The sequence below is a fragment of the Notamacropus eugenii genome, chromosome 6 (assembly GCF_028372415.1).
Source record: "Notamacropus eugenii isolate mMacEug1 chromosome 6, mMacEug1.pri_v2, whole genome shotgun sequence".
Classification (NCBI taxonomy): Eukaryota; Metazoa; Chordata; class Mammalia; order Diprotodontia; family Macropodidae; genus Notamacropus; species Notamacropus eugenii.
In genome coordinates, this window is record NC_092877.1 from 309,163,880 (window position 1) to 309,177,396 (window position 13,517).

Sequence of the window (13,517 nt, forward strand, 5' to 3'; positions counted from 1 at the left end):
GGGAAAAAGAGATGAGGACCTCAATAAGAGTGAATCAGAATCTGGGAGACAAAAGCCAGAAAAAGATGGGGTAAAGAGCAAGTGAATCATGAAAAAGAAGAATAGACATCACTGTTTCTAGAAACTTAGCCCTGAAGTGAAAAAGGCCAATGTTTGAAGAAGGGACTGAGTAAAGAAATGTTTTTCTTTGGATAGGGAAAATGAAAGTATTTATGGACAAAGGGAAAGGTAGTAGAGAGCTGACCTCAGAGCCAGAAAGATCTGAGTTCAAGGTTCACTTCTGACACCAAATGGTTTTGTGATCCTGAGTAACTCAATTGATTTCCTATTGATTTAGTTAATTTTCTAGGCAAATTATAAGCTTCTTGAGAGCAGGAAATTTATCTTCCATGCCTTTGTAGTATTTACTCCTTTAAAATATATCCTTTAAAACACACAGCTACAAACAGTGATGTTATAATATCACATTTACTTCATGCTTACCGGTCCATGGCATGTCAAGATGCCATCTTCCATCTTCTCACATTGGGGGTCACATTCCACACAGATGGAACCATTCTCAAACTCTCGAAATTCACTGAAAAAACATCAGTCAAACAAGGAGGAATAAGTAAAGAGGCTATCAGCATGAGATACATAATAACATCTGCTAAAGGTCCTACTGCAAGGTAAATAATAGAGTTGTTTCTATATATGCTAAAAAATTAGGAAACTTTTTCTTTTTCTGTACATAAAGGAATAACTTGTCCATTAGGGGAAAATGCAAATGGCCAGAAAGCTCTCTCTACTGGAGAGAACTCTTGGAAACTTTGTTCTCACATAATATGATTCAGTTCAGCCTCTGGTACAAAAGTGAAGGTTTCATTGAGATGCCAAAGCCATTTTTATCATTTTGCCTAAAGTTAATGATTCTGGGTAGCAACAAGTTTTAAAATCATTAAAAAATACTTGAGGCTAAAGTTTAATATAGTTTAACACCTGAAGATAGCTAGTGCACTATTATAATTTTTTTTCTGTTGCTAAGTTACATGAATGCTACTGACTCTTCAAAACTCAATATTTTTCAATTTATTTTTGATGAATCTTCAAAAAGAGGTTTCCCCCAGTTTTAAAATATCTGTCATTGGAAGACAAGGTAGGGAGAAAATTCTTAATATGACAGATTTTGTTTTCTTAGGTTACCGATCTAGTATCAATAATATTAATGCTGTTATTACTGGCATCATTGAGAAGCAGCATCATGTTGGGAATAGTACAATGGACCTGGAATCAGGAAGATCTGTATTGGAATCCTGTCTCAGATACTTTCTATGTGACCCTAAGCAAGTCATTTAACTTTTATCTGCTTCAATTTTCTCATCTACAAAATGGGGATAATAAGAGTACCCTTTTCCCAGAGATACAGTGATAATAAAATGAGACAACTGTAAAGTGATTTGCAAATCTTAAAATAGTATATGAATCTATCATCGTCAAGAGTTGGTCAAGAGTCAAGAAGAACTAGGTTCAGGATCTGCCTTGCTATATACTGGTTGTGTGACTGTGGAAAAAACAATATATCTCTTAAAACACCAGGCAATCCCTTTTGAGGGGCAGTTGTTAATGTACCTTACTAAAGGGAATTCCTTATTTTGATGAATTTTCTTTAAAGACTGATCTGATTTAGCAATCATACTTTCCTATTTAGTTCATTTGAATTAAAGCATCTTCATGTAAAATATAAAAGTTTTTTTTAGGTAAAAATCTTTCAATTTTCTAATAATGACATCCAAGAATTAATTATCTACCTCTTCCTAAATTGTGGGTATTTGCCTTTTTCGTAATAATGTGACTTTCATCTATCAACTTCTGTTATTTGTGGTATATGTGCAAAGTTGACTAAGGATCAATTACTTTGAGTTATGGGATGGTGGAAGGTGCAGAATATGAGTACACATGATGCTGGCAGTAACCTTAGCTCTCCATCATGCCTTCTATTCTAAGAGACTAGAGTCCATACTCCACCAGAGATCACTGGACACTCAATGTTTGAAAGCCAGAAAATTAAGATTCATTTTTCCTATTATAAAGTTCCCTTTGTTTTACATATTTTTGACCTCTTCCCAATCTGGTAAAGCACAAATAGAGGTGTATAGGGGAGGGATTCCCCAGTTTAAAGATTCCAGGGCCGCAAAGTGACAACTCAAGACGCAGACTAAGGGAAGAGATGTTTCCTCCCACTCCACCTACAAACTTACAAAAGTGATTATCCTTTATCTGATAACTATGGAATAATTGCATCTGCCACACATCTGCCAAAATGATATTCCTAAAACTCAGGTCCAATCCTGCTGAGGAAGCTGCAGAGTTCCCTGTTGCCTCTATAATAAAATATGAACTCAGCTGTTGGCATATAAACTCCTGCACAATCTGGACCCAACTTCTTTCTTAGGATTTATTAACATTATTCACATTAATACGCTCCCTCACTTATATCTCAATCTAGTCCAGGAGTTCTTAACTGTTCTTGTGCCATGGACCTCTTTGTTAGTCTGGAGAAACTTATGAACCTCTTCTCAGAGTGACATTGATCATTTCCGTTACAACTGAAGGGAATGATCAATTTTGTTTAGAAATTAGTGGGAACAAAAAGAAACAGTTGGGTGGTACAGTGGACAGAAAGATGGTTCTGATGTCAGGAACACTGAGTTCACATCTAACCTCAGATATTTACTAGTTGTGAATAAGTCTCTCTCAAGTTTCTTATATATAAATTGGGCTAATATGACCTATCTCCCAAAGTCTTGAGAATAAAATGAGATAATAAAATATTTGGAAAATTCTTTGCAAACCTCAAAGTGCCAGATACTATTATTGATGATGTTGCTGTCGTAATGTAATTATTCCTGTCCAAATTCATTGACTTGTTGACATGTATCCACAGACCACTTCGAGGTCTCCATATACTCCAGGTTAAGACCCCCTCTTCCAGCTTCTTTGCTGCTCTCCTCACTTAATTTCCAGCAATCATCTTTATTCCTTTGTACATATTATTCTTCATGCCTAGAATGCTTTCCATCCTTAGAAACACTTTAGTCAACTTGCATCTTCCTCAAGGTTTCCCTCAAATAAATTTCATTTAAAAGGCTTCTCTTGATTTCCCCACTTATTAGTGCACCTCCACACATTTTTAAATTTTTATTTAAGTGTAATTGTCTATTTGTCAATCTATCAAATATCTTGACAAATATATATTTGTTAATATATCAAATATACCTATTTGTGAACATTCTGTAGCCTCCCTCTCATAGAATGCTTCCTTGTTGAATACAAGGACTGTACACATTTTTTACATTTGTATTCCTAGAACCTAGTATAGTACTAGCACATAGTAGGTGCTTAATAAGTGCTTATTAATTTAAATGGAATTTTTCAAAAGTGTGACCTCAGATTCTTTAGAAATTCTGTTGCCTAGAATAATTTATTTCCTGATAACATCAGAAAACCAAGGTTTCAGTTTTACAAAATATAGTCTATCAATATAATTCTGTTTTCAAATCCTGCCCTCCCCCAATTAAAGATTAATTTTCTTTCATTGTCCAAATAAAAAGACAATGCTACTCTTTCTTCTAATCTCTTGTCCTGAATCTCCAACTATTTTTTTTTTTTGAGCATTCACTCTGAAGATGCAGATTGTAACCCTTCAAAGCCTCCTCATTTGTTATGACTCACTTGTATGTTCTTGTGTAAATTAGGCACAGAGGATGCACCAGAATTTTGGTCCTTCCTTATTTTCTGTTGGCATTGCAATCATGATGATAAGCAATGGGCAAATTATTTCTTGCTCTTACCACATATATTCAGGGCATTTTCTTTCTCAGGAATATGTTTTATAAGCACATAGATTTAGTTTTGGAACAGAGTTAAGAAATTGCTCTCTATTCCCTTCACTTTGCAGATGAGGAAAATGAGGCACACAGAAGACAAATGTCTTGCTGAGAGGAATACAACTAGAAGGTATCTGAAGCAAGATTTCAGTCGAAGTTTTCCTTATTCCAAACCCTATTCAATATGCCACGAAAACGCTTTACTCTGCTTCTGCTGAAAAATCTTTTAATTATGTAACCTGTCAGGTGAAACCACCTCTTAATAGTTACATGAAAAACATAAAAGAAGAAAATTCAGAAGGAGAAAATGCATTATGTGTTGCAGTACTTTATCCCAATTATAACTGATAGTTTTGGGGGAAAATAAGAGTCTTTTTTCATATTTCAACATTTATTCTTCATCTTTTCCTCATTTCATAGGGTAAGTTTTACTCTCTTTCCAAGACAGGTATAACCGTATCACAGCGATCTGCAGGCTTGCACTACTATATGTTCACTGGTCTCCGAGACCAGTGTAAACAGAGGGAGTCCAGCGTGTGATAATGTTTAGGGTTACAGGAAGACAGGGGACATGAGGCATCAAAGTCAGGCAGAACAAACCTAACTTTTGCACATCCTTGCAGTTAACCATATGAGAACATCTGACTTTGGGTCAACATTAAAAACAAAAGCCTCATCATTCCTAATGAGGGACAACCACAATGCATGAAATAATAAAATATGATAAACTGATTTTATGAGTCTATGAAATGCCATGCAACAAGGTACATGGTTATTTTTATTGTTTTTAATAAGATGGCTATAGTTCCTGAGGGAAAACAGAAATTCATTTAAAATGTAGGGATTAAGCTTGTTGCTACGATGCTAATAGCACAATGTTTTCAAGGTCTTTCACTGTAACTCTCCACCACATGTTGTGGTCTATTTCCATGGCAGACGAGCAATCCCAAACGCAAGCCCTTGAAGATACATTGTATCACTGCCATCAAAGAGCAGCTTGGTGGGCCTGTATTCAGTCTGAATGGAGCCTCTGACACCGCTTTATCTGTGTGGCCCTGGTTGAGTTACTTCACCCCTTAATTAAGGTAGGTTGTACAATGAATCAAATATAGGATTTGGAGTCAAAATGATTGAATCCAAATCCTGCCTCAGAAACTTGCTAGCTGTGTGACCCTGGGCAAGTCACTTAACCTCTGACTCAGTTGGCACAACAGTAAAATGGGGAAAATAATAGCATTTACCTCTTAGGGTTCTGTAATGCTCAAAGCAGTGAATATTTGAAAAAAAAAAAAAGCCCTTATTACAGTACCTGACACATAGCAGATGCTCAATAAATGCTTATTCCCCTGCCCCCCTTTTTAGCCCTCATTTTCCTCATCTGAAAAATGGTAATATTACTTTTTTTTTTCTTAACTGACTGGGTAGTCATGAAATTCACATCAGCTAATAATGTATATATAACACTTTGTAAATCTTAAGGCAGTATGGAAAATTCAGTGACTATTGTTACTGATCCAATCCGAAGTTACAGTTGGAGGTTTTCATTTACTGTACATTTATAAACAATACAAGGAAGTTTAACATGGAAATATGTTTAGAACACAGAATTTAAGGGCTGGGAAAAGGAAAAAACTAAAGACAGCCATCTATGTCAAGTAATACGGTAGAATTATATGTATTATCCAAACTGTCTATTTAAATTGTCATCATTCAATCAGACGTACAAGCTACTCACAAAATTGTTTCAAAATGTGTGGTTTAGCTCAGAGTTGTCAAACTCCTAGCCTACCCAATGCAGCAGGAATCAAATTTAAAATGTAATTGGGAAATATTTAATAAAATAAACATAAAATTAAATACAAATACTTTTAATTTGTGGTTTTTTTAAGTCAATGGGAGGCCAATAGAGGTCCATTTCTATTTCTGTCTGATTACTCAAAATTTATTTCAAATATGCCTTCTTTTTCCTTTCTAAAGAACTATCTTGTATATTTCTATAAAGTATTTGTCCCCTGCAGCAGAGACTGTTAAGTACCTGATGTTCACTGAAAATCTTAAGCAATACATACATCCTGAAAGTTTATCAGACTGCTATTGTTTAAAAAAGTCTAGGTGTTGGAACTAGTCAAGAACTCATGGGGTACAAGATAGTTAGCAAGACTTCTTACCCATCGTAGAGATTACAGGACTCAATACAAGTCCGTCCCCTGCTGAAACGTTTACAAGATAAGCATTGGTCTGGGCCTGGCCCCCAGCAGCCATCGCTTGAACACAGAAGATTACATACCATTCCTTCTGCAGCTGGAAAACACAAGAGAAAATGGAGGAGAAAAGAAGAATAAAAGTTAAGCCTAAATCAGCATGTACACATATATAACTGCAATTTTCATTACTAGAAATTTCAACAAAAAAGTTAAATGAGACATTCTATGACCATTTAAAACATGAAAAAGTCTAGGGAAATTTATTATTATTCTTTGTTATTATTATGCATATCTATTCAATGATATTATTCTTTAAAATAGTTCACTCACTTCAGAGGAAGCAGAGACAACTACTGCAAATCACAGTGTTACCTAATGGCACAGTGCCATATGAATGAACTACATTCTTCTCTGAGGAAGGACCATTAATTTTTGTTTCTCCATTTAAGATCAAAGTCCAGGCTAGGCCACAGCCCATCAACCTTCATCTTCTTAAAGATTATATATTATAATGATGGCTATAAAAGAAAAGAATTCTATGACTGGTGCCTTGAGGAGCGTGACCTTGAGAAGACTTCCAGTCCACCTTCCTTCATGATCGTTCTTTTAGGTTTTTAAAGTCATTTTCAGTCATGCCCTGCTCTTCATAACTCTATTTGATGTTTTCTTGTCAAAGACACCAGTATGATTCGCATCTCCTCCTCCAGACCATTTTACAGCTGAAGAAATTGAGGCAAGCAAGGGTAAGTGATTTGCCCAAGGTTACGTAGCTAGTAAGTGCCTGAGATCAGAATTGAACTCAAAAAGATGAGCTTCCCTGATTCTAGGTCTTACATTCTATCCATTGTGCCACCTACCAGCCTAAATCATGTATTAATGATAAAAACAGTCCCATTTCTAAAACTATCTTTGAAAAAAAAAAGGGCAGTAATTGAACAGAATTTAGTCTCCTTGAGGGCAGGGGACCAATTTTTTTTCTTTTGCCTTTGTATTTCTCATACCTAAGATAGTACTTGAGGAGGCATGAGTGCTTAATGTTTATCAAATTAAATTCAATAATTTAAAATTATTGCAATGACCCTGACAATAGGACACAAGGTCTTAAACTGGGATTATAACTGTATGAGTGGAAAGAAAGGGTCAAATAGAGAAATGTTGTGAAGACACACACATACATATATATGTATATATAGACACATATGTACACACATACATGTGTGTGTGTATATATGCATGTGTATATATAGGTATATGCATATATATATATACATGTACATGTGGGGGGGGGTTTGTGAGTGTGGACAACTCACTATATTTATATAGGGTGAGTAAGAAAAAGGAATTCAGAAGAAACTGAGAATTTAGGCTTGGATAACTAGAATGATGTTTGTGCCCTTGACAGTGAGAGGGTAATTCAAAAAGGGGAATGTTTTAGGAGAAAAGAAAATGAATCTATTTTGGATATGCTCAGTTTGAGGTGGCTGCAGATCATTAAGGTCAAGACATCCAGTGTCTAATGAAAGAAGGAGTACTGAAGCTTAGGAGAGAGACTAGGGATGGATATATAGAAGATGGAATCAGCTGTATAGATCATCAAGTGAGACAGTATAGACTGAAAAGAGAAGGAAGCTCAGGACAGAGCACTGGAGAATATGTACAATTTGTGAGAATGACATGAAACAACCAGCAAAACATAATAAGAAGAAGCTGAATGACAGGAGGTTAATGAGAAGAATGTAATGTTGCAAAATCCTAGAGAGGCACCAGTATCCAGCAAGGAAAGATGATCAACAGTCAAATTCTACATTGTCAAATAGGATAAAGGTTGAGAAAAGGTCAATGGCAATTAGCAGATTATCTGTAGCTTTAGAGAGTACAGTTTATGTTAAATGATGAAGTTAGTAATAAGATTACAGAGGGTTAAGAAGAATGAGAGGGAAGGAGTTGTTGTGTTTGTCCTTCATTCTTGAAGAGGACCGTGAGATTAAGATGATGACATGACTTGCAATTGACTTTGATTGAGTGAGGGAGGGTTGTGCAAGGTCATCAATCTCACTTCCTCCTCCTGAGCCATCTGGGTCTAGTGGCCTGATATTCCTCAGGAGGAAAGGAGATGACCCAGGATACAATGGGAGACCCTGACCCTTTTAGGCTAAAATCTTATCACATTCTCACTTTGAGTGAGATACACCCATTCAATGAATAGGCTTCTTTAAGTTACTTAAGGAATGGCCTCTTTAAACAAAAAGCAAAAAATCGAACTGGGAGGGGAAGACCCTCAGGGTTCCTGGGTAAAAGAGAAACAATAGTAACTTCGATACCAGGTTTTGTTTTCTTTTTTTTTTTCTCCAGAAGTTTAGCTGAGGAGAGGAAAACAGATGTAAAACAATAGCTAGTGAAGATGGCCAGATTAAGGGAGATTATTTTTGTTTATTTGTGTGTAAAGGATGAAGAGATGTTGGCACATCTGTAGGCAGTAGGGAAGGAACTAGAAGAAAGGGAGAGATCAATTATAAGAAAAAGAGTGGGAATGAGAATGGGCTTCATTAGCTAGAGAAGTCAGGGAGGAGAAGGGATCCAGGGCACTTATAGAAACATTTGGCTTGGGAAGGAGGAGGGCCATCTCTTTATCTGCCACTGAAGTGACAGAAGTGATAGTGGGGGAAAGTTGTCTGAATGATATAAGATGAGGAAGGGAAGAATAGGGATGTTTTGGCAAATGGATTCTTTTTCTGAAAAGTATGAGATGAGGTCCTCAAGGAAGGGAGTGGAGGAAAGGTTTGAGGAGAGATGAGATTTGTAGCCACAAACCTAGGGAGATAGCAAATCAATTAGGGAGAAATATAATAATAGCCTAACTACAGTGAGCTTCCAGTTTAGATTAGTTAACATATTTGTAGTGGGCTGAGTCAGCATATTCAGGTATATTTGACAAAATTTTAAGATAATATCATTGATCTTATGGCCTCCTAGACAAACTGCTCCCTGAAAATGCATTTAGGTGAAAAATATTCATCAAAAGAAGTCATGAGTTCCTTGACAATAAATGAAAGATACAAGTACAGTGAAAACTAGGCTATATAATTTGATTTTTCAGAAGATTTGAGTCCGTAATAAGGCTGGACTAGATAGAAACGAGGCTCTAATCAGAATTCAAAAGACCCTGAAATTCACCTAATCTAAGTTCATCATTTTATACTCGTGGATCAATGGCATGAATTGACTAGCCCACATCAGAGAGTTATTAAGTAACAGAGCCAAGACTAGACTAAAGCCTTCTAACAATAAGTCCAGTGTTGTTTTTTTTTTTCTGGGCTGGTCAAGACTATGTGTAGGCAAGAGTACATCAAGTCCCTGTGAGGAGACCTGATGCACCAAGTCATCACACTGACTCTGAAATTAATGATTAGAAGTAGTTAGGATTAGGGGTGAGGAGGAGGAGGATGAGAATGATGACTTGAGGACAAAAACCCTCTCCTTCAAAAAAAAAGCATATTGTAAGGAGGTAATAGAAGGAACTCTTTACTCTCTAGGACTTGTTCCCCGCCCCCCCCCCCCCATCTCCACCTTAAGATAGCCACAGACATCACCTTCCTAGAGAATCAAAATAAATAACCAAGTAGTAAGCACAGAAACAAAAAAATATATATATATCATTAATTAGTCAGAGACAGAGTAGTTGGAAATTCAGCAGCCAGATTTCCTTGATGTCCTTTGTCAAAAGATTGAAGAATCAAGGCAATCAATAAGGAATTGTCTCTGGACTGAGAGAAATTGGGCTAATAAAAAAAGTTTAGATCACTCTCTTTCCTTTTGCTTTGGGGATAAACAGGTTGTATAATCAATTTAATGCCTCTTCAAGTGGAAATGGAGTTGCTCATAATAAAGTGTTGGTTCTTATAAATAAACTGTTTGTATCAAGTACTTTATATCCCTTCAATATATAGTCATTAATTTGAAGTAGAAAATTGAAATATACATCAGAGTTAAGCTAAGTTGTTATCCAGGCATTGGCTAAGGGATGGCTTTAAGTTGGGGTTTGGTTATTCTGCGTGGAAAACAACATTGTGAAATAGTAGTATTTGGGCTACCTTTATTACATTATAGTTTTTTAAAGATTTTTCAGGAACATCAAGTGTTCTTTTTTAGTACTTTCCCTGAGAACAAATTAAAGACCTAAGATAGTCCAGGAAGATGATCTATGATATTCTATATTGTACATGAGAAAGCCCAGACAGATCTTTTCTATAGAAAATGAATTACAGGCATTTCATCTTTCTTAAATCAAACTACTGAAAAAAAGGAATGTGGAAGCTGATATAGACCCAACAGGAGTGTGGTGAGAAGAGAGGGTCATAAGCTAAGGGTAAAGGATTTTCTTTGATTCATATCTTTCCTCTACAGAACAGAACATGTCAAAATATTCCAAGAAGTTCCTTCTCTCGTTCTAGTGTGCCACAGACCAAGGACAGATATATCATTTATATGCTTCTTCAGTCATTTATTGATTCATTCACTGAACAGTTTTTCATAGAGACTGTCTGTGAGTCTGTGTTCAAATTTCCCCTCTGAAAAAATACAACATAATTCTGGGAAGTCACAAAAAATCTCAGTGCTTCAGGCAATTCTGTCTTTTAAAAAATAGTAATATCCATTGATTTTATATGACCTACATCTCCTAATGTATCCCTCTCCTCTTTATCTCCCAGATAACAAGCCCTTACACAAAGAATAAAACCTGAGGGGTGGGGGTTCAGCAAAGATACAAACTACTAAAACTTCTGACATTAAATGATGTTTTCCACATGCACAGCTTTCCACCTTAAAGATCTTCCTTCCAGTAGATTCCAGACACTTGTCTGTTCTAGTGGGGATCCCTTCTCATGCATGAGTTGGATCGGATGGCCTCTGGGATCTCTTCCAACATTGAAAATCTCTGATTTACGCAATGAAGTGAGATGGGAAGTCTTCTCAGATTTATCATCAACTCCCTTTTTTTTCTCACTCCACGTATCCATACAGTTGTGAAGTATTGATTCTATCTTCACAATGTATTTTACATCTGCAGTCTTCTATCTACTGGCATAGCTCCTCTCCTAATTCAGATTTTCCTTCCATGCCTAAATTATGGCAACAGGGTCTTAATCAAGCTTCCTGTCTCTGTTGTCTCCTCTCTCTAAGCCATTCTCCATGATACTGTCAAAGAGACGTTCTTAAAGCACAGGAAAGGGAAGAGAAGGTAATGGGAAAGGGAAGGGAAGGGAAAGGGAAAGGAAAAGGAAGGTGGGAAAAGAAGCAGGGAGGGAGGAAGAAAGGGAAAAAGGGAGGGGGAAGAGGGAGAGGAAGGAAGGGAAGAAAGAAAGAAGGAGGGAAGGAAGGAAAGAGTATTAAGTGCCTACTATGAGCCAGGCTCAGTACTTTAAACATGTTATCTCACTTCAGCCTCACAACAGTCCTCATTTTATAGATGAGGAAACTTACAAAGACAGAAGTTAAATGATTTTCCCAGGGTCATGTAACTAGTGTCTGAAGTGGGATCTGAACTCTGATCTTAGACATAGGCCCAGGGCTACATCCACTCCACTGCTTAGCACAGGGATCAAGACCATTCAGTACAATTAATCATAGTCTGCCTTATTTTCAGTGTTTTCATTTGCATAATTGTGTGTGTTCGTTCTTCTTTGCTGAAGAAGACCGTGCCATCAGAGAAATGATGACATGACTTGCACTTGGCTTTGTTTTTGAGTGAGGGAGGGCTGTGCAGGTCACCAGCCTCATTTCTTCTCCAGAGCCATCTGAATCCAGTGACCAGATATTCATCAGGATGACTGGAGATGACCCAGGATGAGGCAATTGGGGTTAAGTGACTTGCCCAAGGTCACACAGCTAGTAAGTGTCAAGTGTCTGAGGTGAGATTTGAACTCAGGTCCTCCTGACTCCTGCACTGGTTCTCTACCCACTGCACCACCTAGCTGCCCCCTGCATAATTGTAGTGCGTATATGTATGAACAGATATGTGTGTGTGTTATACATATATAACATACACACACAAGTATACATATACACATAAACATACATAGACAGAGAGGAAAGAGAAGAGAGAGGGGAGGGAGGGAGAAAGACAGAGAAAGACAGAGAGAGACAGAGACAGACAGAGAGAGAGAGATGATTGGACCAAATCCCAACCTCACTATCCTTTCATGTAATAATCAAGTAGTCCTGCAGTATTGTGGAACATTTTCTGTGTCACTAATGCTAAAGAAATTGTGTTACATAGCTACTTAAAAAATTAAACAAGGAAAGAAGCCTGAAGTCTATGACATTAAGTGACAGAATTCATTAGAAATTATATCAATGATAAATTATTTAAATGAAAAAGGACCTCACATCTAAGCCAGGTTTACATTCTTTTGTAAAATTGTCTTACTGCTCTCCATGGGGCTCTTTATATGGTACCTGCAGTGTGTTTATGAGCTGCAAAGACACTACAGACCCAGTCAGAGGTATTTGGAAGTCTTATTCTCTGTAGGAAGAGAAGTTCTTTCTTCTCAGAAAAACTCAAATAATTATATGTTCAACCTGTGAAGCAGCTTCTTTGTATATTTCTGCCACCATGCCAACCAGATTTTGAACTAAGAAGGCAAGGATTTTTTTTTTTTGATCTAATCATCAAATTGAGAAAAGAAATTCACTTCCCTGAAATATGGAATGTCAATAAGAATGGAAACTCAATATAGGCTGTTATTACTGGTTTCCTAAAAATACTTATGGATTCCAAGGAAGGAGAGTAATGTTAGTTTAATCAAATGGGTCATCTCTTTAGAGTATCACACCAAAAATATATGTGGTAGATGAAACTAGACAGAAAAGGCAAAGGAAAACTAATGACTTGTCTAAGTAGCCCAAAAATCACTAGTTTTAATAGCTATTTGTAAGTGAGTATAGGGTACTCATTGGGATGCAAAGTGACACAATAGATAGAGCACTAGGTCTAGGGTCAGAAAACTCATAGTTCCAATCTGACCTTAAACATTTACTAGCTGTGTGACCCTGGTCAAGTCACTTAAACTTTGCCTGCATAAAACTAGAGAAGGAAAAAACAAACCTCTCCAGTATCTTTGCTAAAAAAAAAAAAAAAAAAAAAAGCCTACAGACATGGGGTCATGAAGAGACATGACTGAATGACCAAACAACAAAGAGGGCAATAGTGCTGATAATAATGAGGAGGAGGACAAGAATACAAAACCACCACCACAACAAAAAAACAACACTGTGTTGTGGCTGCCTTTTCTTGATGTTGTCATGAGTTCCTCACCCTAATATTCTTAGAAGGGTAAGGTAAGCCATTAAGAATATGAGAAAAGGTGGCATGGAGCCTAAGGAGGGACTGCCTACCTAGTTTCACTTGGTAGTTACTAGGGACATAAGGCAGGACACCTGAGCCTTA

At 36.8% G+C, this 13,517-nt stretch overlaps 1 protein-coding gene across 1 annotated transcript in view; it reads right to left on the minus strand.

Moving 5' to 3' along the window:
- The window catches only part of ERBB4 (erb-b2 receptor tyrosine kinase 4), a 1,360,303-nt gene that overhangs the window by 342,972 nt on the left and 1,003,814 nt on the right, over positions 1 to 13,517 (minus strand). The window contains exons 13-14 of the mRNA XM_072617476.1: positions 6,035 to 6,167; positions 484 to 577 (exon numbers count right to left, since the gene is read on the minus strand). Coding sequence (XP_072473577.1) covers positions 484 to 577; positions 6,035 to 6,167 — 227 coding nt within the window. The remainder of the gene's footprint in view (positions 1 to 483; positions 578 to 6,034; positions 6,168 to 13,517) is intronic.